Source organism: Hyla sarda, unplaced genomic scaffold, assembly GCF_029499605.1.
Source record: "Hyla sarda isolate aHylSar1 unplaced genomic scaffold, aHylSar1.hap1 scaffold_214, whole genome shotgun sequence".
NCBI classification, from domain to species: domain Eukaryota; kingdom Metazoa; phylum Chordata; class Amphibia; order Anura; family Hylidae; genus Hyla; species Hyla sarda.
In genome coordinates, this window is record NW_026608806.1 from 83,485 (window position 1) to 110,708 (window position 27,224).

Below are 27,224 nucleotides of genomic sequence, written 5' to 3' on the forward strand. Positions count from 1 at the left end.
TAGACGTGTGTGAAGTAGACGAGTGTGAAGTAGACGAGTGTGTAGTAGACGAGTGTGTAGTAGACGTGTGTGAAGTAGACGAGTGTGTAGTAGACGAGTGTGTAGTAGACGTGTGTGTAGTAGACGAGTGTGTAGTAGATTTGTATGTGTAGTAGACGAGTGTGTAGTAGACGTGTGTGTAGTAGACGTGTGTGTAGTAGACGTGTGTGTAGTAGACGTGTGTGTAGTAGACGTGTGTGTAGTAGACGTGTGTGTAGTAGACGTGTGTGAAGTAGACGTGTGTGTAGTAGACGTGTGTGTAGTAGACGTGTGTGTAGTAGACGTGTGTGTAGTAGACGTGTCTGTGTTAGTGCAGGCAGCAGGGTCTCTCCTCCAGTTTCCATGTTGTGCGCTGGGTCTGGTCCTGGAATTCAGCATAAATTACCAGATGAGAAGAGGAGAGCAGAGGGGGGATGGAGGAGGTGGGGGGGCACTGTAGGAGGAGGGGGGGCACTGCTGGAGGAGGGGGGCACTGCTGGAGGAGGGGGGCACTGCTGGAGGAGGGGGGGCACTGCTGGAGGAGGTGTGCGGGGCTGATGCTGGAGGAGGAGGTAGGGGGGGGAGTCATGTTTCAGTCCAGGCTCTCAGTCCCTCGGAGCCCAGTGCTGGCTGCGCTCTCTCTCACATCCACAGCTGTCTCAATCCATTGTCCCAGCCAGAGAGACAGACAGACAGAGAGACTGCAGGGAGTGCACTGAGACCTCCTCATTATTAGGGCTGGCATCTTAAAGAGTGGAGGAAGCCCTGCCGGATGATACAACCGGCCACATCTGGAGAGAGCGCTCCCCATCACATAGACGGCCCTCAGGAAAAGAGACATCCATCTGACAGAACAATAGCAAACACTGCGCAGAGGGACCGCCCTGAAGATCTGCACAAAGGGGATGAAAGAGACGGCCCAGGGATGAGAACAAAGCGCCGAGACTGCCGGCCACAGGGAAGAGACATCTGAGGTGAGGGCCTTATGTGAAGGTAGAGAAGAGACTGCCGGCCACAGGGAAGAGACATCTGAGGTGAGGGCCGTATGTGCAGGTAGAGAAGAGACCGCCGGCCACAGGAAAGAGACATCTGAGGTGAGGGCCGTATGTGCAGGTAGAGAAGAGACCGCCGGCCACAGGAAAGAGACATCTGAGGTGAGGGCCGTATGTGCAGGTAGAGAAGAGACCGCCGGCCACAGGAAAGAGACATCTGAGGTGAGGGCTGTATGTGCAGGTAGAGAAGAGACTGCCGGCCACAGGGAAGAGACATCTGAGGTGAGGGCCGTATGTGCAGGTAGAGAAGAGACTGCCGGCCACAGGGAAGAGACATCTGAGGTGAGGGCCGTATGTGCTGGTACAGAAGAGACCGCCGGCCACAGGAAAGAGACATCTGAGGTGAGGGCCGTATGTGCAGGTAGAGAAGAGACCACCGGCCACAGGAAAGAGACATCTGAGGTGAGGGCCGTATGTGCAGGTAGAGTAAAGACCGCAGGCCACAGGGATGAGACATCTGAGGTGAGGGCCATGTGCAGTTAGAGAAGAGACCGCCAGCCATTGGCCTCAGAGAGACAGACGGAGGTCTCCTGGAATGGAAACAGGATTAACACCAAGTGTGACTGACACCCGGCCGAATCAGAGACTGCGGTCACCTGAGCTGACAATCTAATGGTGAGTGTGATACGTGTCTACATGACCTAAGGGGCAGTGACCACAGGGGGCGCCACCTCCGCCCCACAGAGCTGACACCCTATTACCACCATATACCATTATATGACATCACAGATCCCTCCACCCCACAGAGCTGACACTCTATAACCACCATATACCATTATATGACATCACAGATCCCCCCCGCCCCACAGAGCTGACACTCTATTACCACCATATACCTTTATATGATATCACAGATCCCTCCGCCCCACAGAGCTGACACTCTATTACCACCATATACCATTATATGACATCACAGATCCCCCCGCCCCACAGAGCTGACACTCTATTACCACCATATACCATTATATGACATCACAGATCCCCCCGCCCCACAGAGCTGACACTCTATTACCACCATATACCTTTATATGATATCACAGATCCCTCCGCCCCACAGAGCTGACACTCTATTACCACCATATACCATTATATGACATCACAGATCCCCCCGCCCCACAGAGCTGACACTCTATTACCACCATATACCATTATATGACATCACAGATCCCCCCGCCCCACAGAGCTGACACTCTATTACCACCATATACCTTTATATGATATCACAGATCCCCCGCCCCACAGAGCTGACACTCTATTACCACCATATACCATTATATGACATCACAGATCCCCCCCGCCCCACAGAGCTGACACTCTATTACCACCATATACCTTTATATGATATCACAGATCCCTCCGCCCCACAGAGCTGACACTCTATTACCACCATATACCATTATATGACATCACAGATCCCCCGCCCCACAGAGCTGACACTCTATTACCACCATATACCATTATATGACATCACAGATCCCTCCGCCCCACAGAGCTGACATTCTATTACCCCTATATACCATTATATGACATCACAGATCCCCCCCGCCCCACAGAGCTGACACTCTATTACCACCATATACCATTATATGACATCACAGATCCCCCCGCCCCACAGAGCTGACACTCTATTACCACCATATACCATTATATGACATCACATATCCCCCCCCGCCCCACAGAGCTGACACTCTATTACCCCTATATACCATTATATGACATCACAGATCCCCCCCGCCCCACAGAGCTGACACTCTATTACCACCATATACCATTATATGACATCACAGATCCCCCCGCCCCACAGAGCTGACACTCTATTACCACCATATACCATTATATGACATCACAGATCCCCCCCGCCCCACAGAGCTGACACTCTATTACCACCATATACCATTATATGACATCACAGATCCCCCCGCCCCACAGAGCTGACACTCTATTACCACCATATACCATTATATGACATCACAGATCCCCCCCGCCCCACAGAGCTGACACTCTATAACCACCATATACCATTATATGACATCACAGATCCCTCCGCCCCACAGAGCTGACACTCTATTACCACCATATACCATTATATGACATCACAGATCCCCCGCCCCACAGAGCTGACACTCTATAACCACCATATACCATTATATGACATCACAGATCCCCGCCCCACAGAGCTGACACTCTATAACCACCATATACCATTATATGACATCACAGATCCCTCCGCCCCACAGAGCTGATACCCTATTACCACCATATACCATTATATGACATCACAGATCCCCCCCGCCCCACAGAGCTGACACTCTATAACCACCATATACCATTATATGACATCACAGATCCCTCCGCCCCACAGAGCTGACACTCTATTACCACCATATACCATTATATGACATCACAGATCCCTCCGCCTCACAGAGCTGACACTCTATTACCACCATATACCATTATATGACATCACAGATCCCCCCGCCCCACAGAGCTGACACTCTATTACCACCATATACCATTATATGACATCACAGATCCCCCCCGCCCCACAGAGCTGACACTCTATTACCACCATATACCATTATATGACATCACAGATCCCCCCGCCCCACAGAGCTGACACTCTATTACCCCTATATACCATTATATGACATCACAGATCCCCCCGCCCCACAGAGCTGACACTCTATTACAACCATATACCATTATATGACATCACAGATCCCTCCGCCCCACAGAGCTGACACTCTATTACAACCATATACCATTATATGACATCACAGATCCCTCCGCCTCACAGAGCTGACACTCTATTACCACCATATACCATTATATGACATCACAGATCCCTCCGCCCCACAGAGCTGACACTCTATTACCACCATATACCATTATATGACATCACAGATCCCCCCCGCCCCACAGAGCTGACACTCTATTACCACCATATACCATTATATGACATCGTAAATCCCCCCGCACCACAGACCTGACACTCTATTACCACCATATACCATTATATGACATCACAGATCCCCCCCGCCCCACAGAGCTGACACTCTATTACCACCATATACCATTATATGACATCACAGATCCCCCCGCACCACAGAGCTGACACTCTATTACCACCATATACCATTATATGACATCACAGATCCCTCCGCCCCACAGAGCTGACACTCTATTACCACCATATACCATTATATGACATCACAGATCCCCCCGCCCCACAGAGCTGACACTCTATTACCACCATATACCATTATATGACATCACAGATCCCCCCGCCCCACAGAGCTGACACTCTATTACCACCATATACCATTATATGACATCACAGATCCCTCCGCCCCACAGAGCTGACACTCTATTACCACCATATACCATTATATGACATCACAGATCCCCCCGCACCACAGAGCTGACACTCTATTACCACCATATACCATTATATGACATCACAGATCCCCCCGCCCCACAGAGCTGACACTCTATTACCACCATATACCATTATATGACATCACATATCCCCCCCCCCCGCCCCACAGAGCTGACACTCTATTACCACCATATACCATTATATGACATCACAGATCCCCCCGCCCCACAGAGCTGACACTCTATTACCCCTATATACCATTATATGACATCACAGATCCCCCCGCCCCACAGAGCTGACACTCTATTACCACCATATACCATTATATGACATCACAGATCCCTCCGCCCCACAGAGCTGACACTCTATTACCACCATATACCATTATATGACATCACAGATCCCCCCGCCCCACAGAGCTGACACTCTATTACCACCATATACCATTATATGACATCACAGATCCCCCCGCCCCACAGAGCTGACACTCTATTACCACCATATACCATTATATGACATCACAGATCCCCCCGCCCCACAGAGCTGACACTCTATAACCACCATATACCATTATATGACATCACAGATCCCTCCGCCCCACAGAGCTGACACTCTATTACCACCATATACCATTATATGACATCACATATCCCCCCCCCGCCCCACAGAGCTGACACTCTATTACCACCATATACCATTATATGACATCACAGATCCCCCCCGCCCCACAGAGCTGACACTCTATTACCACCATATACCATTATATGACATCACAGATCCCTCCACCCCACAGAGCTGACACTCTATTACCACCATATACCATTATATGACATCACAGATCCCTCCGCCCCACAGAGCTGACACTCTATTACAACCATATACCATTATATGACATCACAGATCCCTCCACCCCACAGAGCTGACACTCTATTACCACCATATACCATTATATGACATCACAGATCCCTCCGCCCCACAGAGCTGACACTCTATTACCACCATATACCATTATATGACATCACAGATCCCTCCACCCCACAGAGCTGACACTCTATTACCACTATATACCATTATATGACATCACAGATCCCCCGCCCCACAGAGCTGACACTCTATTACCACCATATACCATTATATGACATCACAGATCCCCCCCGCCCCACAGAGCTGACACTCTATTACCACCATATACCATTATATGACATCACAGACCCCTCCGCCCCACAGAGCTGACACTCTATTACCACCATATACCATTATATGACATCACAGATCCCCCCCGCCCCACAGAGCTGACACTCTATTACCACCATATACCATTATATGACATCACAGATCCCCCCGCCCCACAGAGCTGACACTCTATTACCACCATATACCATTATATGACATCACATATCCCCCCCCGCCCCACAGAGCTGACACTCTATTACCACCATATACCATTATATGACATCACAGATCCCCCCGCCCCACAGAGCTGACACTCTATTACCACCATATACCATTATATGACATCACAGATCCCCCCGCCCCACAGAGCTGACACTCTATTACCACCATATACCATTATATGACATCACAGATCCCTCCACCCCACAGAGCTGACACTCTATTACCACCATATACCATTATATGACATCACAGATCCCCCCCGCCCCACAGAGCTGACACTCTATTACCACCATTTACCATTATATGACATCACAGATCCCTCCGCCCCACAGAGCTGACACTCTATTACCCCTATATACCATTATATGACATCACAGATCCCTCCGCCCCACAGAGCTGACACTCTATTACCACCATATACCATTATATGACATCACAGATCCCTCCGCCCCACAGAGCTGACACTCTATTACCACCATATACCATTATATGACATCACAGATCCCTCCGCCCCACAGAGCTGACACTCTATTACCACCATATACCATTATATGACATCACAGATCCCCCCCGCCCCACAGAGCTGACACTCTATTACCACCATATACCATTATATGACATCACAGATCCCTCCACCCCACAGAGCTGACACTCTATTACCACCATATACCATTATATGACATCACAGATCCCCCGCCCCACAGAGCTGACACTCTATAACCACCATATACCATTATATGACATCACAGATCCCCCCGCCCCACAGAGCTGACACTCTATTACCACCATATACCATTATATGACATCACAGACCCCCCCGCCCCACAGAGCTGACACTCTATTACCACCATATACCATAATATGACATCACAGATCCCCCCCCCGCCCCACAGAGCTGACACTCTATTACCACCATATACCATTATATGACATCACAGATCCCCCCCGCCCCACAGAGCTGATACCCTATTACCACCATATACCATTATATGACATCACAGATCCCCCCCGCCCCACAGAGCTGACACTCTATAACCACCATATACCATTATATGACATCACAGATCCCTCCGCCCCACAGAGCTGACACTCTATTACCACCATATACCATTATATGACATCACACATCCCCCCGCCCCACAGAGCTGACACTCTATTACCACCATATACCATTATATGACATCACAGATCCCCCCGCCCCACAGAGCTGACACTCTATTACCCCTATATACCATTATATGACATCACAGATCCCCCCGCCCCACAGAGCTGACACTCTATTACCACCATATACCATTATATGACATCACAGATCCCTCCGCCCCACAGAGCTGACACTCTATTACCACCATATACCATTATATGACATCACAGATCCCCCCGCCCCACAGAGCTGACACTCTATTACCACCATATACCATTATATGACATCACAGATCCCCCCGCCCCACAGAGCTGACACTCTATTACCACCATATACCATTATATGACATCACAGATCCCTCCGCCCCACAGAGCTGACACTCTATTACCACCATATACCATTATATGACATCACAGATCCCTCCGCCCCACAGAGCTGACACTCTATTACCACCATATACCATTATATGACATCACAGATCCCTCCGCCCCACAGAGCTGACACTCTATTACCCCTATATACCATTATATGACATCACAGATCCCCCCCGCCCCACAGAGCTGACACTCTATTACCACCATATACCATTATATGACATCACAGATCCCCCCGCCCCACAGAGCTGACACTCTATTACCACCATATACCATTATATGACATCACAGATCCCCCCGCCCCACAGAGCTGACACTCTATTACCACCATATACCATTATATGACATCACAGATCCCTCCGCCCCACAGAGCTGACACTTTATTACCACCATATACCATTATATGACATCACAGACCCCTCCGCCCCACAGAGCTGACACTCTATTACCACCATATACCATTATATGACATCACAGATCCCTCCGCCCCACAGAGCTGACACTCTATTACCACCATATACCATTATATGACATCCCAGTCGGTAATCTCTTGGTTTCAGTCTGATTGTTTGTAAACATCTCCACGGTCATCATTTGAGCTGACACTTTATGTGGGGCCGGCAGGAAGGATGAGGGGCCGTGCTTGGGGACATGAGGGTCCCCGGCCGCACTTATCTCACTCCTCTGCAGTCTTTCTTGCAGCCAGTAAATGACCCTTAACTATGGCGGTCACCAGGGAGTCTTCCACATAAACATCCTCATAACCACTCACTTCCCAGATGGAAGAAGTGACAGGAAAGTGACTGCACGTGGTCACCAGGTCAGGTGACGGCTGAGGAAAAGGAACCCCCTTAAACTGTACAGGCCAGGACTACAGCATAGAGCCCCGCCCCCCCCCCACTGCCCCCATAATTATAACAGATGGGGGAACCTTAGCATCAGATATGAATAAGCCCCCATCCCGAACAACCGGGGAACCGAGGAGAAGAAAACTGGGGACTGTATGGGATATGGACTGAATCTAATTTTATCTGCCAAATATTACACGGGACGATAACCTTACAGTTCAGATGGTCCATGGTTCCTGGTAATCTAGACCTGACAGCTCCTAGTAGACGGTCCATGGGTCCTGGTAATCTAGACCTGATAGCTCCCAGTAGATGGTCCATGGGTCCTGGTAATCTAGACCTGACAGCTCCCAGTAGATGGTCCATGGGTCCTGGTTATCTAGACCTGACAGCTCCCAGTAGATGGTCCATGGGTCCTGGTTATCTAGACCTGACAGCTCCCAGTAGATGGTCCATGGGTCCTGGTTATCTAGACCTTAGAGCTCCCAATAGATAGTCCATGGGTCCTGGTCATCTAGACCTGACAGCTCCCAGTATATTGTCCCTGATAGTCTAGACCTGACAGCTCCCAGTAGATGGTCCATGGTCGCTGGTAATCTAGACCTGAGAGCTCCCAGTAGATGGTCCCTGGGTCCTGGTAATCTAGACCTGACAGCTCCCAGTAGATGGTCCATGGGTCCTGGTAATTTAGACCTGAGAGCTCCCAGTAGATGGTCCATGGGTCCTGGTTATCTAGACCTGACAACTGCCAGTAGATGGTCCATGGGTCCTGGTAATCTAGACATGAGAGCTCCCAGTAGATGTTCCCTGGGTCCTGGTAATCTACACCTGACAGCTCCAAGTAGATGGTCCCTGGTAGTCTAGACCTGACAGCTCCCAGTAGATGGTCCATGGGTCCTGGTAGTCTAGACCTGACAGCTCCCAGTAGATGGTCCATGGGTACTGGTAATCTACACCTGACAGCTTCCAGTAGATGGTCCATGGGTCCTGGTAATCTAGATCTGACAGCTCCCAGTAGATAGTCCATGAGTCCTGGTAATCTAGACCTGGCGGCTCCCAGTAGATGGTCCCTGGTACTCTAGACCTGAGAGCTCCCAGTAGATGGTCCATGGATCCTGGCAATCTAGACCTGAGAGCTCCCAGTAGATGGTCCATGGGTCCCGGTAATCTAGACCTGACAGCTCCCAGTAGAGTGTCCATGGTCCCTGGTAATCTAGATCTGACAGCTCCCAGTAGATAGTCCATGGATTCTGGTAATCTAGACCTGACAGCTCCCAGTAGATGGTCCATGGGTCCTGATAATCTAGACCTGACAGTTCCCAGTAGATGGTCCCTGGTAATCCAGACCTGACAGCTCCCAGTAGATGGTCTATGGGTCCTGGTAATCTAGACCTGACAGCTCCCAGTAGATAGTCCATGGGTCCTGGTAATCTAGACCTGACAGCTCCCAGTATATGGTCCCTGGTACCCTGGACCTGACAGCTCCCAGTAGATGGTATATGGGTCCTGGTAATCTAGACCTGACAGCTCCCAGTAGATGGTCCGTGGTCCCTGGTACCCTGGACCTGACAGCTCCCAGCAGATGGTCCATGGGTACTGGTAATCTAGACCTGACAGCTCCCAGTAGATGGTCCATGGTAATCTAGACCTGACAGCTCCCAGTAGATGGTCCATGGTCGCTGGTAATCTTGACCTGACAGCTCCCAGTAGATGGTCCCTGGTAATCTTCACCTGACAGCTCCCAGTAGATGGTCCCTGGTAATCTAGACCTGACAGCTCCCAGTAGATGGTCCCTGGTACCCTGGACCTGACAGCTCCTAGTAGATGGTCCATGGGTCCGGGTAATCTAGACCTGATAGCTCCCAGTAGATGGTCCCTGGTACCCTGGACCTGACAGCTTCCAGTAGATGGTCCATGGGTCCGGGTAATCTAGACCTGACAGCTCCCAGTAGATGGTCCATGGGTACTGGTAATCTAGATCTGACAGCTCCCAGTAGATGGTCCATGGTAATCTAGACCTGACAGCTGCCACTAGATGTTCCATGGTAATCTAGACCTGACAGCTCCCAGTAGATGGTCCCTGGTAATCTTCACCTGACAGCTCCCAGTAGATGGTCCCTGGTAATCTAGACCTGACAGCTCCCAGTAGATGGTCCCTGGTACCCTGGACCTGACAGCTCCTAGTAGATGGTCCATGGGTCCGGGTAATCTAGACCTGATAGCTCCCAGTAGATGGTCCCTGGTACCCTGGACCTGACAGCTTCCAGTAGATGGTCCATGGGTCCGGGTAATCTAGACCTGACAGCTCCCAGTAGATGGTCCATGGGTACTGGTAATCTAGATCTGACAGCTCCCAGTAGATGGTCCATGGTAATCTAGACCTGACAGCTGCCACTAGATGTTCCATGGTAATCTAGACCTGACAGCTCCCAGTAGATGGTCCCTGGTAATCTTCACCTGACAGCTCCCAGCAGATGGTCCATGGGTCCTGGTAATCTACACCTGACAGCTCCCAGTAGATGGCCATGATAATCTAGACCTGACAGCTCCCAGTAGATGGTCCATGGTCCCTGGTAATCTAGACCTTACAGCTCCCACTAGATGGTCCATGGTCCCTGGTAATCTAGACCTGACACCTCCCAGTAGATGGTCCATGGGTCCGTGTAATCTAGACCTGACACCTCCCAGTAGATGGTCCATGGGTCCTGGTAATCTAGACCTGACAGCTCCCAGTAGATGGTCCATGGGTCCTGGTAATCTAAACCTGACAGCTCCCAGTAGATGGTCCTCTCAATAAATGATGCCGTTGTGCCCTCTCAATAAATGATGCCGCTGTGCCCTCTCAATAAATGATGCCGCTGTGCCCTCTCAATAAATGATGCCGCTGTGCCCTCTCAATAAATAATGCCGCTGTTGCCCCACAATGAATGATTTTGCTGTGCCCCTTCTCACCCCCCTACCCCTTCTCACCCCCCCCCCCAACCCCTCTCCCCATTCTCCGTGTGGACATTCCACCAAGTGAACATAGCCTTACATTGCAGTACAGCTCACCCACGTAGGCACCAGCTCATCAGAAGCTCATTAAGAAATATATACATGGAGAGCTCCCAGTAGATAGTCCATGGGTCCTGGTCATCTAGACCTGACAGCTCCCAGTATATTGTCCCTGATAGTCTAGACCTGACAGCTCCCAGTAGATGGTCCATGGTCGCTGGTAATCTAGACCTGAGAGCTCCCAGTAGATGGTCCCTGGGTCCTGGTAATCTAGACCTGACAGCTCCCAGTAGATGGTCCATGGGTCCTGGTAATTTAGACCTGAGAGCTCCCAGTAGATGGTCCATGGGTCCTGGTTATCTAGACCTGACAACTGCCAGTAGATGGTCCATGGGTCCTGGTAATCTAGACATGAGAGCTCCCAGTAGATGTTCCCTGGGTCCTGGTAATCTACACCTGACAGCTCCAAGTAGATGGTCCCTGGTAGTCTAGACCTGACAGCTCCCAGTAGATGGTCCATGGGTCCTGGTAGTCTAGACCTGACAGCTCCCAGTAGATGGTCCATGGGTACTGGTAATCTACACCTGACAGCTTCCAGTAGATGGTCCATGGGTCCTGGTAATCTAGATCTGACAGCTCCCAGTAGATAGTCCATGAGTCCTGGTAATCTAGACCTGGCGGCTCCCAGTAGATGGTCCCTGGTACTCTAGACCTGAGAACTCCCAGTAGATGGTCCATGGATCCTGGCAATCTAGACCTGAGAGCTCCCAGTAGATGGTCCATGGGTCCCGGTAATCTAGACCTGACAGCTCCCAGTAGAGTGTCCATGGTCCCTGGTAATCTAGATCTGACAGCTCCCAGTAGATAGTCCATGGATTCTGGTAATCTAGACCTGACAGCTCCCAGTAGATGGTCCATGGGTCCTGATAATCTAGACCTGACAGTTCCCAGTAGATGGTCCCTGGTAATCCAGACCTGACAGCTCCCAGTAGATGGTCTATGGGTCCTGGTAATCTAGACCTGACAGCTCCCAGTAGATAGTCCATGGGTCCTGGTAATCTAGACCTGACAGCTCCCAGTATATGGTCCCTGGTACCCTGGACCTGACAGCTCCCAGTAGATGGTATATGGGTCCTGGTAATCTAGACCTGACAGCTCCCAGTAGATGGTCCGTGGTCCCTGGTACCCTGGACCTGACAGCTCCCAGCAGATGGTCCATGGGTACTGGTAATCTAGACCTGACAGCTCCCAGTAGATGGTCCATGGTAATCTAGACCTGACAGCTCCCAGTAGATGGTCCATGGTCGCTGGTAATCTTGACCTGACAGCTCCCAGTAGATGGTCCCTGGTAATCTTCACCTGACAGCTCCCAGTAGATGGTCCCTGGTAATCTAGACCTGACAGCTCCCAGTAGATGGTCCCTGGTACCCTGGACCTGACAGCTCCTAGTAGATGGTCCATGGGTCCGGGTAATCTAGACCTGATAGCTCCCAGTAGATGGTCCCTGGTACCCTGGACCTGACAGCTTCCAGTAGATGGTCCATGGGTCCCGGTAATCTAGACCTGACAGCTCCCAGTAGATGGTCCATGGGTACTGGTAATCTAGACCTGACAGCTGCCACTAGATGTTCCATGGTAATCTAGACCTGACAGCTCCCAGTAGATGGTCCCTGGTAATCTTCACCTGACAGCTCCCAGCAGATGGTCCATGGGTCCTGGTAATCTACACCTGACAGCTCCCAGTAGATGGCCATGATAATCTAGACCTGACAGCTCCCAGTAGATGGTCCATGGTCCCTGGTAATCTAGACCTTACAGCTCCCACTAGATGGTCCATGGTCCCTGGTAATCTAGACCTGACACCTCCCAGTAGATGGTCCATGGGTCCGTGTAATCTAGACCTGACACCTCCCAGTAGATGGTCCATGGGTCCTGGTAATCTAGACCTGACAGCTCCCAGTAGATGGTCCATGGGTCCTGGTAATCTAGACCTGACAGCTCCCAGTAGATGGTCCTCTCAATAAATGATGCCGTTGTGCCCTCTCAATAAATGATGCCGCTGTGCCCTCTCAATAAATGATGCCGCTGTGCCCTCTCAATAAATGATGCCGCTGTGCCCTCTCAATAAATGATGCCGCTGTGCCCTCTCAATAAATAATGCCGCTGTTGCCCCACAATGAATGATTTTGCTGTGCCCCTTCTCACCCCCCCCTACCCCTTCTCACCCCCCCCCCCCAACCCCTCTCCCCATTCTCTGTGTGGACATTCCACCAAGTGAACATAGCCTTACATTGCAGTACAGCTCACCCACGTAGGCACCAGCTCATCAGAAGCTCATTAAGAAATATATACATGGAGAGATCATTTCCATTGCAACAATTACAGAATAAAAAAGTAAAAGTAATTTAAGCAACAGAAAAAGTTAGGATTTTTTTTTTTGTGTCAGCCCCATGAAGACACCTCTGCTGGTTGCTGCTCCATGTGTTGGCCACCGGTATAATTTTCTTTTGAGTTCACTGTTGGGGTGAAGGGGTTAATAATGGAAAGTGCTGAGAGTATGGGTTACTAGATTAGGGGCAGTAATTCTATCAGGATGAGGACAAAAAATAGAAATGTTTTTTTCCTTACACATCTAGAAAAAGCAGCTGCAAACCCAAGATAGCCAAGACTATGCAGTTCTCCGGAGGTGGAGGAATGCAGCTACTAGAGAGCACAACCATAGGGTCAGCCTCACCCAACAAAAGGAGATGAAGTGGGCAAAGATTCCATGACATACAGGGTCTACCTCCACCAGGGCAAGGTACATTCAGGGAATCCATTAACAAACAGCCCCAGTCCACCCCTAAGGGTGAAACAGCAGGAGGACATCATTCTGAAGGTTTTGTTTGTTATTTTGTGTCATTTTTCTACCTCATTGTTGTTTCTTTTCTCTGCAGAATGAGCAACGTTAACCTCCAGCCTTAAAGTGGATGCAGGAAGATGCTGCGGCTCGGGGTCTACCTGTTGCTGCTCTTGGCATGTTCACCGTCCAATTCCTCTCTAGGAACCCTGGAACTACACATTGATGAAGAACAACCGGCTGGAACCATTATAGGGGACATCAGTGCGGGTCTTCCCCCAGACTCTACCGGGCACATGTTCTTTATTTCAGCACAAGAAGGAAGCGGTGTCACTAGTGATCTAGAGATCGATGAGCACACCGGGATTATTAAAACAGCTCGAGTTCTTGACCGGGAGCAACGCAACCATTACAGTTTTATAGCAGTCACCCCGGAAGGCATTACCGTGGAGGTGGATATTCATGTGGATGACATCAATGACCACACACCGACATTTGCAAAAGGTCACATAGAAATTGGCATTCCAGAGCACACACCGCAGGGGACTAGCTACCCGCTCGAGCCAGCCGTGGACTTGGACAGTGGAGCATTGGGCACTCAGGGTTATCTTATTAAAAGTGGAGATCCCATGCAAGCATTCCGACTAGAAACCCGCCAAATGTCTAGTGGTATATTGTCTGTAGAACTGGTAGTAAACTCCGATCTAGACAGAGAGAACTCTTCATCGTATTCCTTAACTTTGGAGGCATATGATGGTGGTTCTCCAAGTCGTAGCTCACAAATGAGACTGGATATATCAATCCTGGACATCAATGACCACCCTCCAGTATTCAATCAAAGCCGCTATCAGGCACTCATTTCTGAAAGTCTTTTACCGGGATCTAGTGTGCTTCAGGTCTATGCCACCGATTCTGATTTGGGTCAAAATGGAGACATCACTTATGAGATCAACCGTAGGCAAAGTGACCCAGAGGGTTTCTTTACCATCAATCCACATTCCGGACTTATCCAGCTCAGTAAACCTTTGGATTACGAGACTCGGAAAACTCATGAACTGGTTGTGCAAGCTAGAGACGGAGCAGCTCAGCCAGAGGTGGGCACTGCGTTTGTATCTATTCAGCTACGGGATTCTAATGACAACCAGCCCAGCATGACCATCATCTTTCTGAGCGAGGATGGTGCCCCAAGAGTGTCCGAGGGAGCCAACCCTGGGCAATATGTAGCACGAATCTCTGTATCTGATCCTGACTATGGTGAACATCCTGATGTGGATGTGACTCTGGAGGGTGGAGAGGGAAAGTTTGCTTTGACCACAAAAGATAGCATCATCTACCTCATATGTGTGGACAAGTTACTAGACCGAGAAGAGCGAGACTCATACCGCCTAAGGGTTCTTGCTACAGATTCAGGAACACCTCCATTAAGGGCAGAATCCTCCTTTGTTCTTGAGGTGACAGATATTAATGACAACCCACCAGTCTTTGACCGACAAGAATACAGCCACAGTGTCCCAGAAGCCGTCCATCCTGGGAGCTTCCTTCTCCAAGTGACGGCACGGGATAAAGATCAAGGGCAGAATGGAGAAATCAGATATAGTCTTCTAGACACACCTTGGTTCCATATCCATCCAGACACAGGAGTCATTACCACTGCTGCCCCATTGGATTATGAGAAAGACCCTAAGCCTCAGATAACAGTGGTGGCTTCGGATCTAGGCACGCCACCATTGACCGCCACTGCCATTGTTAGGGTCCACCTCCTGGATGTAAACGATAATGAACCCATTTTCGCCAATGCAATATACAATGCGACGCTGAGTGAGGGCTCCGCTCGGGGAAGCTGTTTCCTAAAGGTAAGAAACCACCTGATAATTGACTTGTATAGAAATCAGTGGTTAAGATCTCCATGAGTCTTGTGTACATATTAAAGGCCATTAACAGCACGTTCTGAGGTTATGTCACCAAAATACATCATATATTAACAAAAGGTTAACCAGTGTTTACTATTGAGTGCCTCCAACGCACCCATATATTTTAAAAGACCACATATAGTTTACTGAGCTTCTGAATCCCACAAACAATGACCATACTTAGCCACCGGTAGACTACTAATCCTTTGAAGTCTTTGGGCACATATACTGGTCCTATAGCCTATGGATTTACATGGGCACAATATGATCCTGGTAATGTTTCATCACTACCACACCCCCTAAACACAACAGGTGATAAAGGGAACTATATGACTATGTACATGACAGGTAGGTTCTATAGGGACTTTATGACTGGTAGGTACTACAGGGACTACATGACTGGTATGTAGTACAGTGACTACAGACAGGAGACTACTAGAATCCTACACCTATAGGTTATAGATTTACATATCTATGGAGGCTCTCCATGACTACCACACAAGGATGCTGCTCTCTACAGATGGTGGCATGTACTTCATAAATCTGGCAGCAGAGCTTTGTACTAAATGAGAATGATGGGGACTCCTACATGTGCATATTGCCCCTTTACAGCCAGCTAGATGATATGATCAGAGGGGTCACTGCCCAGGGCACGTACTTCCTGGCCTACAGGCCTGTCAATGGGTATCAATGGCCTCTGAAGAGTCAGGGGGTAGATGCTGTGGTCAGAGGGGTCATTGCCCTGGTTACTGGGGGGGCACTTACTTCCTGGCTTGCAGTCTCGTGTGGATGCTTCCTCCATACATCTCCCTCTTGTTCAGCAAACACCTGGTTTTCATTTTTCATGAGACGTCTTATCTGGGGGGAGGAGAGCCGAGCGTCCTGGCACGAGCCCAAGGCCTAGAGTGTGTGAGGAGGGAGCAGCCTGTGGACATTGTGGAGAGTGAGCTGCATCCTCATCCTGATGTGTGAGGCTGATGTCTGGGATTACATAGGGGACACAGAGCCACATGTACAAACCACAGACTATACCTGTCTAAAGAAGTCGTCGCATTTCAAATTTAGGAAAGATCTTCCATCCATGAAGAAACATTGAGAAATGAACGTTCTCAGGTTTCCAAAAACTTTATTTAAGTTTATGTTTAGCTCCGTGTCAGTGATCATGTATGGTCGGTGTGAATATCTGTAATGGCCAATGTGGACTAAAAATGAGTACAGAAGTGTCTGCCAAATGACCGTCCATTCAACAGTTTTTCAACTATGAACCTATTTGTATCTAATGTATATGGCCACTTTAAAGTAGGATTGACGTCTTTAATTATTGATGGCCGATCGTTCTTTTGGCTGTTATCTCTCGTCCTCCCCATACAAATTGCTGAACGTTCACATTTACTCTGTCAGTACAGAAGGGGTCAGAGGCAAATCGTAGAACAAAAGGGTTGGCAGCGAAAATCCAACCCTTCTCTCCAATGACATGACCTCTTAGTGGAGAGTTAGGCAATGTGACATACATAAGTGGTATCGTAGAGCAATGATACATAAGTCTGATCCTGGCATGGCGCCCTATTCTAACCCATCTTATGTTACCTCATTGCCCTGGTTTGGTGCCCTATACCTGTCCACCAGGAGGTCTGGGTGCTGCATACATCTCTATGATTGCTGCCGGTAGCAGATGACACCTCTGATTTGGGTGACTGGTTTGTTTGGGGAACACGTTGTCAGCTCCATGTTGGGTTTGCAGCGGGCAGGGTAACCACAATGACCCGAATAAAGCTCAGAAGCCCTCTAGAGTCAGCAGAGAGAAGAAGATTCTGTAACCTTTACAACATTTCTAACTTTCTGGATATGTTGAAGAGATGTTTTATTTTGTCACAGGTTCCGAAGTTAAATGAGGTGTCTAGGACTAGAAATACAAGGCTACTTACTTCCAAAAACACTGTCCACAGGTTGTAATGTGGTATTGCAGTTTATGTACTGTCATGTCAATGAAAACAAGCTGCAGTGCCAGACATAACCCCTGGCTGGCGCTATAGCTGTCAATACATTGCTGTGTCTAATGCTCCATCTTTACTGCTTTCTAGGTCTCCGCATCAGATGCAGACAGTGGGAGTCTTGGATCGGTGTTGTACTCTCTCAGCCCCACATCTCCTCCTCAGTTCCAGATTCACTCAGACACTGGAGAAATCTGCCTCTCGGACACCTTGGATAGAGATGATGGAGAGCGCTTTTTCCTTCTTCATGTGACTGCTACCGACGGGGTGAGACCTCTAACCTCACATGAGCGATATGTAGGAAACATCAGTCATAGGATTAGGAGTATAGAGACAACAGTCACATGATCAGGAGTATAGAGACATCAGTCGCAGGATCAGGAGTATAGAGACATCAGTCACATGATCAGGAGTATAGAGACATCAGTCACATGATCAGGAGTATAGAGACAACAGTCACATGATCAGGAGTATAGAGACATCAGTCACATGATCAGGAGTATAGAGATATCAGTCACATGATCAGGAGTATAGAGACATCAGTCACATGATCAGGAGTATAGAGACATCAGTCGCAGGATCAGGAGTATAGAGACATCAGTCACATGATCAGGAGTATAGAGACATCAGTCACATGATCAGGAGTATAGAGACATCAGTCACATGATCAGGAGTATAGAGACATCAGTCACATGATCAGGAGTATAGAGACAACAGTCACATGATCAGGAGTATAGAGACATCAGTCGCAGGATCAGGAGTATAGAGACATCAGTCATATAATCAGTAGTATAGGAGACATCAGTCACATGATCAGGAGTATAGAGACATCAGTCACATGATCAGGAGTATAGAGACATCAGTCACATGATCAGGAGTATAGAGACATCAGTCACATGATCAGGAGTATAGAGATATCAGTCATATGATCAGTAGTATAGGAGACATCAGTCACATGATCAGGAGTATAGAGACATCAGTCACATGATCAGGAGTATAGAGATATCAGTCATATGATCAGGAGTATAGAGATATCAGTCACATGATCAGGAGTATAGAGACATCAGTCACATGATCAGAAGTATAGGAGACATCAGTCACATGATCAGGAGTATAGAGACATCAGTCACATGATCAGGAGTATAGGAGACATCAGTCACATGATCAGGAGTATAGAGACATCAGTCACATGATCAGGAGTATAGAGACATCAGTCATATAATCAGTAGTATAGAGACACCAGTCACATGATCAGGAGTATAGAGATATCAGTCATATAATCAGTAGTATAGAGACACCAGTCACATGATCAGGAGTATAGAGACACCAGTCACATGATCAGGAGTATAGAGACACCAGTCACATGATCAGGAGTATAGAGACATCAGTCACATGATCAGGAGTATAGAGACATCAGTCACATGATCAGGAGTATAGAGACATCAGTCACATGATCAGGAGTATAGAGACACCAGTCACATGATCAGGGGTATAGAGACACCAGTCACATGATCAGGAGTATAGAGACATCAGTCACATGATCAGGAGTATAGAGACAACAGTCACATTATCAGGAGTATAGAGACATCAGTCACATGATCAGGAGTATAGAGACATCAGTCACATGATCAGGAGTATAGAGACATCAGTGACATGATCAGGAGTATAGAGACACCACTCACATGATCAGGAGTATAGAGACACCACTCACATGATCAAGAGTATAGAGACAACAGTCACATGATCAGGAGTATAGAGACACCAATCACATGATCAAGAGTATAGAGACATCAGTCACGTGATCAGGAGTATAGAGACATCAGTCACATGATCAGGAGTATAGAGACATCAGTCACATGATCAGGAGTATAGGAGACATCAGTCACATGATCAGGAGTATAGAGACATCAGTCATAGGATCAGGAGTATAGAGACATCAGTCACATGATCAGTAGTATAGAGACATCAGTCACATGATCAGTAGTATAGAGACATCAGTCACATGATCAGGAGTATAGAGACATCAGTCACATGATCAGGAGTACAGAGACATCAGTCACATGATCAGGAGTATAGAGACATCAGTCACATGATCAGGAGTACAGAGACATCAGTCACATGATCAGGAGTATAGAGACATCAGTCACATGATCAGGAGTATAGAGACATCAGTCACATGATCAGGAGTATAGAGACAACAGTCACATGATCAGGAGTATAGGAGGCATCAGTCACATGATCAGGAGTATAGAGACATCAGTCACATGATCAGGAGTATAGGAGACATCAGTCACATGATCAGGAGTATAGGAGACATCAGTCACATGATCAGGAGTATAGGAGACATCAGTCACATGATCAGGAGTATAGGAGACATCAGTCACATGATCAGGAGTATAGAGACATCAGTCACATGATCAGGAGTATAGAGACAGCAGTCACATGATCAGGAGTATAGAGACATCAGTCACATGATCAGGAGTATAGAGACATCAGTCACATGATCAGGAGTATAGAGACATCAGTCACATGATCAGGAGTATAGAGACATCAGTCACATGATCAGGAGTATAGGAGGCATCAGTCACATGATCAGGAGTATAGAGACATCAGTCACAGGATCAGGAGTAAAGAGACATCCGTCACATGATCAGGAGTATAGGAGACATCAGTCACATGATCAGGAGTATAGGAGACATCAGTCACATGATCAGGAGTATAGGAGACATCAGTCACATGATCAGGAGTATAGAGACAACAGTCACATGATCAGGAGTATAGGAGACGTCAGTCACATGATCAGGAGTATAGAGACGTCAGTCACAGAATCAGGAATATAGAGACATCAGTCACATGATCAGGAGTATAGAGACATCAGTCACATGATCAGGAGTATAGAGACATCAGTCACATGATCAGGAGTATAGAGACATCAGTCACATGATCAGGAGTATAGAGACATCAGTCACATGATCAGGAGTATAGAGACATCAGTCACATGATCAGGAGTATAGAGACATCAGTCACATGATCAGGAGTATAGAGACATCAGTCATAGGATCAGGAGTATAGAGACATCAGTCACATGATCAGGAGTATAGAGACAACAGTCACATGATCAGGAGTATAGAGACATCAGTCACAGGATCAGGAGTATAGAGACATCAGTCACATGATCAGGAGTATAGAGACATCAGTCATAGGATCAGGAGTATAGAGACATCAGTCACATGATCAGGAGTATAGGAGACATCAGTCACATGATCAGGAGTATAGAGACATCAGTCACAGGATCAGGAGTATAGAGACAACAGTCACATGATCAGGAGTATAGACACATCAGTCACAGGATCAGGAGTATAGAGACATCAGTCACATGATCAGGAGTATAGAGACATCAGTCACATGATCAGGAGTATAGAGACATCAGTCACATGATCAGGAGTATAGAGACATCAGTCACATGATCAGGAGTATAGAGACAACAGTCACATGATCAGGAGTATAGAGACATCAGTCACATGATCAGGAGTATAGAGACATCAGTCACATGATCAGGAGTATAGAGACATCAGTCACATGATCAGGAGTATAGAGACATCAGTCACATGATCAGGAGTATAGAGACATCAGTCATAGGATCAGGAGTATAGAGACATCAGTCACATGATCAGGAGTATAGAGACATCAGTCACATGATCAGGAGTATAGAGACATCAGTCATAGGATCAGGAGTATAGAGACATCAGTCACATGATCAGGAGTATAGAGACATCAGTCACAGGATCAGGAGTATAGAGACAACAGTCACATGATCAGGAGTATAGAGACATCAGTCACAGGATCAGGAGTATAGAGACATCAGTCACATGATCAGGAGTATAGAGACATCAGTCATAGGATCAGGAGTATAGAGACATCAGTCACATGATCAGGAGTATAGAGACATCAGTCACAGGATCAGGAGTATAGAGACATCAGTCACATGATCAGGAGTATAGAGACATCAGTCACAGGATCAGGAGTATAGAGACAACAGTCACATGATCAGGAGTATAGAGATATCAGTCACATGATCAGGAGTATAGAGATATCAGTCACATGATCAGGAGTACAGAGACATCAGTCACATGATCAGGGGTATAGAGACACCAATCACATGATCAGGAGTATAGAGACATCAGTCACATGATCAGGAGTATAGAGACGTTCAGGGGATGGGATCCATACTGAATGTTAGAGTCTGGGCTCGGGGGATGGGATCCATACTGAATGTTAGAGCCGGGGCTCGGGGGATGGGATCCATACGGAATGTTAGAGCCGGGGCTCGGGGGATGGGATCCATACTGAATGTTAGAGCCGGGGCTCGGGGGATGGGATCCATACGGAATGTTAGAGCCGGGGCTCGGGGGATGGGATCCATACTGAATGTTATAGCCGGGGCTCGGGGGATGGGATCCATTCTGAATGTTAGAGCCGGGGCTCGGGGGATGGGATCCATACTGAATGTTAGAGCCGGGGCTCGGGGGATGGGATCCATACTGAATGTTATAGCGGGGGCTCGGGGGATGGGATCCATACTGAATGTTAGAGTCTGGGCTCGGGGGATGGGATCCATACGGAATGTTAGAGCCGGGGCTCGGGGGATGGGATCCATACTGAATGTTAGAGCCGGGGCTCGGGGGATGGGATCCATACGGAATGTTAGAGCCGGGGCTCGGGGGATGGGATCCATACTGAATGTTATAGCCGGGGCTCGGGGGATGGGATCCATTCTGAATGTTAGAGCCGGGGCTCGGGGGATGGGATCCATACTGAATGTTAGAGGCGGGGCTCGGGGGATGGGATCCATTCTGAATGTTAGAGCCGGGGCTCGGGGGATGGGATCCATACGGAATGTTAGAGCCGGGGCTCGGGGGATGGGATCCATACGGAATGTTAGAGCTGGGGCTCGGGGGATGGGATCCATTCTGAATGTTAGAGCCGGGGCTCGGGGGATGGGATCCATTCTGAATGTTAGAGTCGGGGCTCGGGGGATGGGATCCATTCTGAATGTTAGAGCCGGGGCTCGGGGGATGGGATCCATTCTGAATATTAGAGCCGGGGCTCGGGGGATGGGATCCATACGGAATGTTATAGCCGGGGCTCGGGGGATGGGATCCATACAGAATGTTAGAGCCGGGGCTCGGGGGATGGGATCCATACAGAATGTTAGAGCCGGGGCTTGGGGGATGGGATCCATTCTGAATGTTAGAGCCGGGGCTCGGGGGATGGGATCCATACTGAATGTTAGAGCCGGGGCTCGGGGGATGGGATCCATACTGAATGTTAGAGCCGGGGCTCGGGGGATGGGATCCATACGGAATGTTAGAGTCGGGGCTCGGGGGATGGGATCCATTCTGAATGTTAGAGCCGGGGCTCGGGGGATGGGATCCATTCTGAATGTTAGAGCCGGGGCTCGGGGGATGGGATCCATACGGAATGTTATAGCCGGGGCTCGGGGGATGGGATCCATTCTGAATGTTAGAGCCGGGGCTCGGGGGATGGGATCCATACGGAATGTTATAGCGGGGGCTTGGGGGATGGGATCCATACTGAATATTAGAGCCGGGGCTTGGGGGATGGGATCCATACGGAATGTTAGAGCCGGGGCTCGGGGGATGGGATCCATTCTGAATGTTATAGCCGGGGCTCGGGGGATGGGATCCATACGGAATGTTATAGCCGGGGCTCGGGGGATGGGATCCATACTGAATGTTAGAGCCGGGGCTCGGGGGATGGGATCCATATGGAATGTTATAGCCGGGGCTCGGGGGATGGGATCCATTCTGAATGTTATAGTCGGGGCTCGGGGGATGGGATCCATTCTGAATGTTAGAGCCGGGGCTTGGGGGATGGGATCCATTCTGAATGTTAGAGTCGGGGCTCGGGGGATGGGATCCATTCTGAATGTTATAGCCGGGGCTCGGGGGATGGAATCCATACGGAATGTTAGAGCCGGGGCTCGGGGGATGGGATCCATACGGAATGTTAGAGCCGGGGCTCGGGGGATGGGATCCATTCTGAATGTTATAGCCGGGGCTCGGGGGATGGGATCCATACGGAATGTTAGAGCCGGGGCTCGGGGGATGGGATCCATACGGAATGTTATAGCCGGGGCTCGGGGGATGGGATCCATTCTGAATGTTATAGCCGGGGCTCACAGTGTGGTAGGATAATGGCAGGAAACCTATAATACCTCCCTTCCTCTCTTCCCACAGGGAGGCCTGAGCTCTGGATGCCTCGTCCGGGTCTCGGTGGAAGATGTGAATGATAACCGTCCAGTCTTTTATCCACTGGAATATGGTGCTAGTGTAAGTGCCCACAGCCCACCAGGAACACCCATAATCAGTGTGACCGCCCGCGATAAGGATGATGGGCTACATGGGGTCCTCACCTACCATATTCTGTCAGGAAATAACCCTCCTCTTCTGCGCATTGAGCCTGACACAGGTAAGACCCGGAAAAGACCCTAATGACAGACTCATACCCCCTGATGAGACATGTATGTGAGCCCAATGTAATGGAACTCCACCATTGTATGCAACAACAGGAAAGATACTGACACTGAGAAAGACGAGCTGAAGCCTCCAGGAAACACAGGCATTAATGTGGGTATGGCATCTATGGGACGGTAGGGTGGCAGAGCGTTACATTGCATAAATGATCCTGTAGCGGTGGTACTATATTATCCTAGAAATCCTATGGTGGTGGTACTATATTATCCTAGAAATCCTATGGTGGTGGTACTATATTATCCTAGAAATTCTCTGGTGGTGGTACTATATCATCCTAGAAATCCTATGGTGGTGGTACTATATTATCCTAGAAATTCTCTGGTGGTGGTACTATATCATCCTAGAAATCCTATGGTGGTGGTACTATATTATCCTAGAAATCCTATGGTGGTGGTACTATATTATCCTAGAAATCCTATAGTGGTGGTACTATATCATCCTAGAAATCCTATGGTGGTGATACTATATTATCCTAGAAATCCTATGGTGGTGGTACTATACTATCCTAGAAATCCTCTGGTGGTGGTACTATATTATCCTAGAAATCCTATGGTGGTGGTACTATATTATCCTAGAAATTCTCTGGTGGTGGTACTATATCATCCTAGAAATCCTATGGTGGTGGTACTATATTATCCTAGAAATCCTATGGTGGTGGTACTATATCATCCTAGAAATCCTATGGTGGTGGTACTATATTATCCTAGAAATCCTCTGGTGGTGGTACTATATTATCCTAGAAATCCTATGGTGGTGGTACTATATTATCCTAGAAATCCTATGGTGGTGGTACTATATCATCCTAGAAATCCTCTGGTGGTGGTACTATATTATCCTAGAAATCCTCTGGTGGTGGTACTATATTATCCTAGAAATCCTATGGTGGTGGTACTATATTATCCTAGAAATCCTATGGTGGTGGTACTATATTATCCTAGAAATCCTATGGTGGTGGTACTATATCATCCTAGAAATCCTATGGTGGTGGTACTATATTATCCTAGAAATCCTATGGTGGTGGTACTATATTATCCTAGAAATCCTATGGTGGTGGTACTATATTATCCTAGAAATCCTCTGGTGGTGGTACTATATTATCCTAGAAATCCTCTGGTGGTGGTACTATATTATCCTAGAAATCCTATGGTGGTGGTACTATTTTATCCTAGAAATCCTATGGTGGTGGTACTATATTATCCTAGAAATCCTCTGGTGGTGGTACTATATTATCCTAGAAATCCTATGGTGGTGGTACTATATTATCCTAGAAATCCTATGGTGGTGGTACTATATTATCCTAGAAATCCTCTGGTGGTGGTACTATATTATCCTAGAAATCCTTTGGTGGTGGTACTATATTATCCTAGAAATCCTTTGGTGGTGGTACTATATTATCCTAGAAATTCTATAGTGGTGGTACTATATTATCCTAGAAATCCTATGGTGGTGGTACTATATTATCCTAGAAATCCTCTGGTGGTGGTACTATATTATCCTAGAAATCCTCTGGTGGTGGTACTATATTATCCTAGAAATCCTCTGGTGGTGGTACTATATTATCCTATAAATCCTATGGTGGTGATACTATATTATCCTAGAAATCCTCTGGTGGTGGTACTATAATATCCTAGAAATCCTATGGTGGTGGTACTATATTATCCTAGAAATCCTATGGTGGTGGTACTATAATATCCTAGAAATCCTATGGTGGTGGTACTATATTATCCTAGAAATCCTATGGTGGTGGTACTATATTATCCTAGAAATCCTTTGGTGGTGGTACTATATTATCCTAGAAATCCTATGGTGGTGGAACTATATTATCCTAGAAATCCTATGGTGGTGGTACTATATTATCCTAGAAATCCTATGGTGGTGGTACTATATTATCCTAGAAATCCTATGGTGGTGGTACTATATTATCCTAGAAATCCTATGGTGGTGGTACTATATTATCCTAGAAATCCTCTGGTGGTGGTACCATATTATCCTAGAAATCCTATGGTGGTGGTACTATATCATCCTAGAAATCCTATGGTGGTGGTACTATATTATCCTAGAAATCCTATGGTGGTGGTACTATATTATCCTAGAAATCCTATGATGGTGGTACTATATTATCCTAGAAATCCTCTGGTGGTGGTACCATATTATCCTAGAAATCCTATGGTGGTGGTACTATATTATCCTAGAAATCCTATGGTGGTGGTACTATATCATCCTAGAAATCCTCTGGTGGTGGTACTATATTATCCTAAAAATCCTATGGTGGTGGTACTATATTATCCTAGAAATCCTATGGTGGTGGTACTATATTATCCTAGAAATCCTATGGTGGTGGTACTATATCATCCTAGAAATCCTATGGTGGTGGTACTATATTATCCTAGAAATCCTATGGTGGTGGTACTATATTATCCTAGAAATCCCATGGTGGTGGTACTATATTATCCTAGAAATCCTATGGTGGTGGTACTATATTATCCTAGAAATCCTATGGTGGTGGTACTATATTATCCTAGAAATCCCATGGTGGTGGTACTATATTATCCTAGAAATCCTATGGTGGTGGTACTATATTATCCTAGAAATCCTCTGGTGGTGGTACTATATCATCCTAGAAATCCTCTGGTGGTGGTACTATATTATCCTAGAAATCCTATGGTGGTGGTACTATATTATCCTAGAAATCCCATGGTGGTGGTACTATATTATCCTAGAAA

At 47.8% G+C, this 27,224-nt stretch overlaps 1 protein-coding gene across 4 annotated transcripts in view; it reads left to right on the top strand.

The window, feature by feature from the left end:
* Nucleotides 1-647: 647 nt before the first annotated feature.
* The window catches only part of DCHS1 (dachsous cadherin-related 1), a 114,640-nt gene continuing 88,063 nt past the window's right edge, over nt 648-27,224 (top strand). Inside the window, exons 1-4 of one of the 4 annotated variants that reach the window (XM_056552940.1) lie at nt 648-1,685; nt 14,141-15,896; nt 18,035-18,211; nt 24,205-24,436. In XM_056552940.1, coding sequence (XP_056408915.1) covers nt 14,184-15,896; nt 18,035-18,211; nt 24,205-24,436 — 2,122 coding nt within the window. In that variant the 5' untranslated portion in view covers nt 648-1,685; nt 14,141-14,183. Of the gene's footprint in view, nt 1,686-13,615; nt 14,005-14,140; nt 15,897-18,034; nt 18,212-24,204; nt 24,437-27,224 lie in introns of those variants that run through there. The other 3 variants (XM_056552942.1, XM_056552941.1, XM_056552943.1) reach the window with 3 other exon arrangements.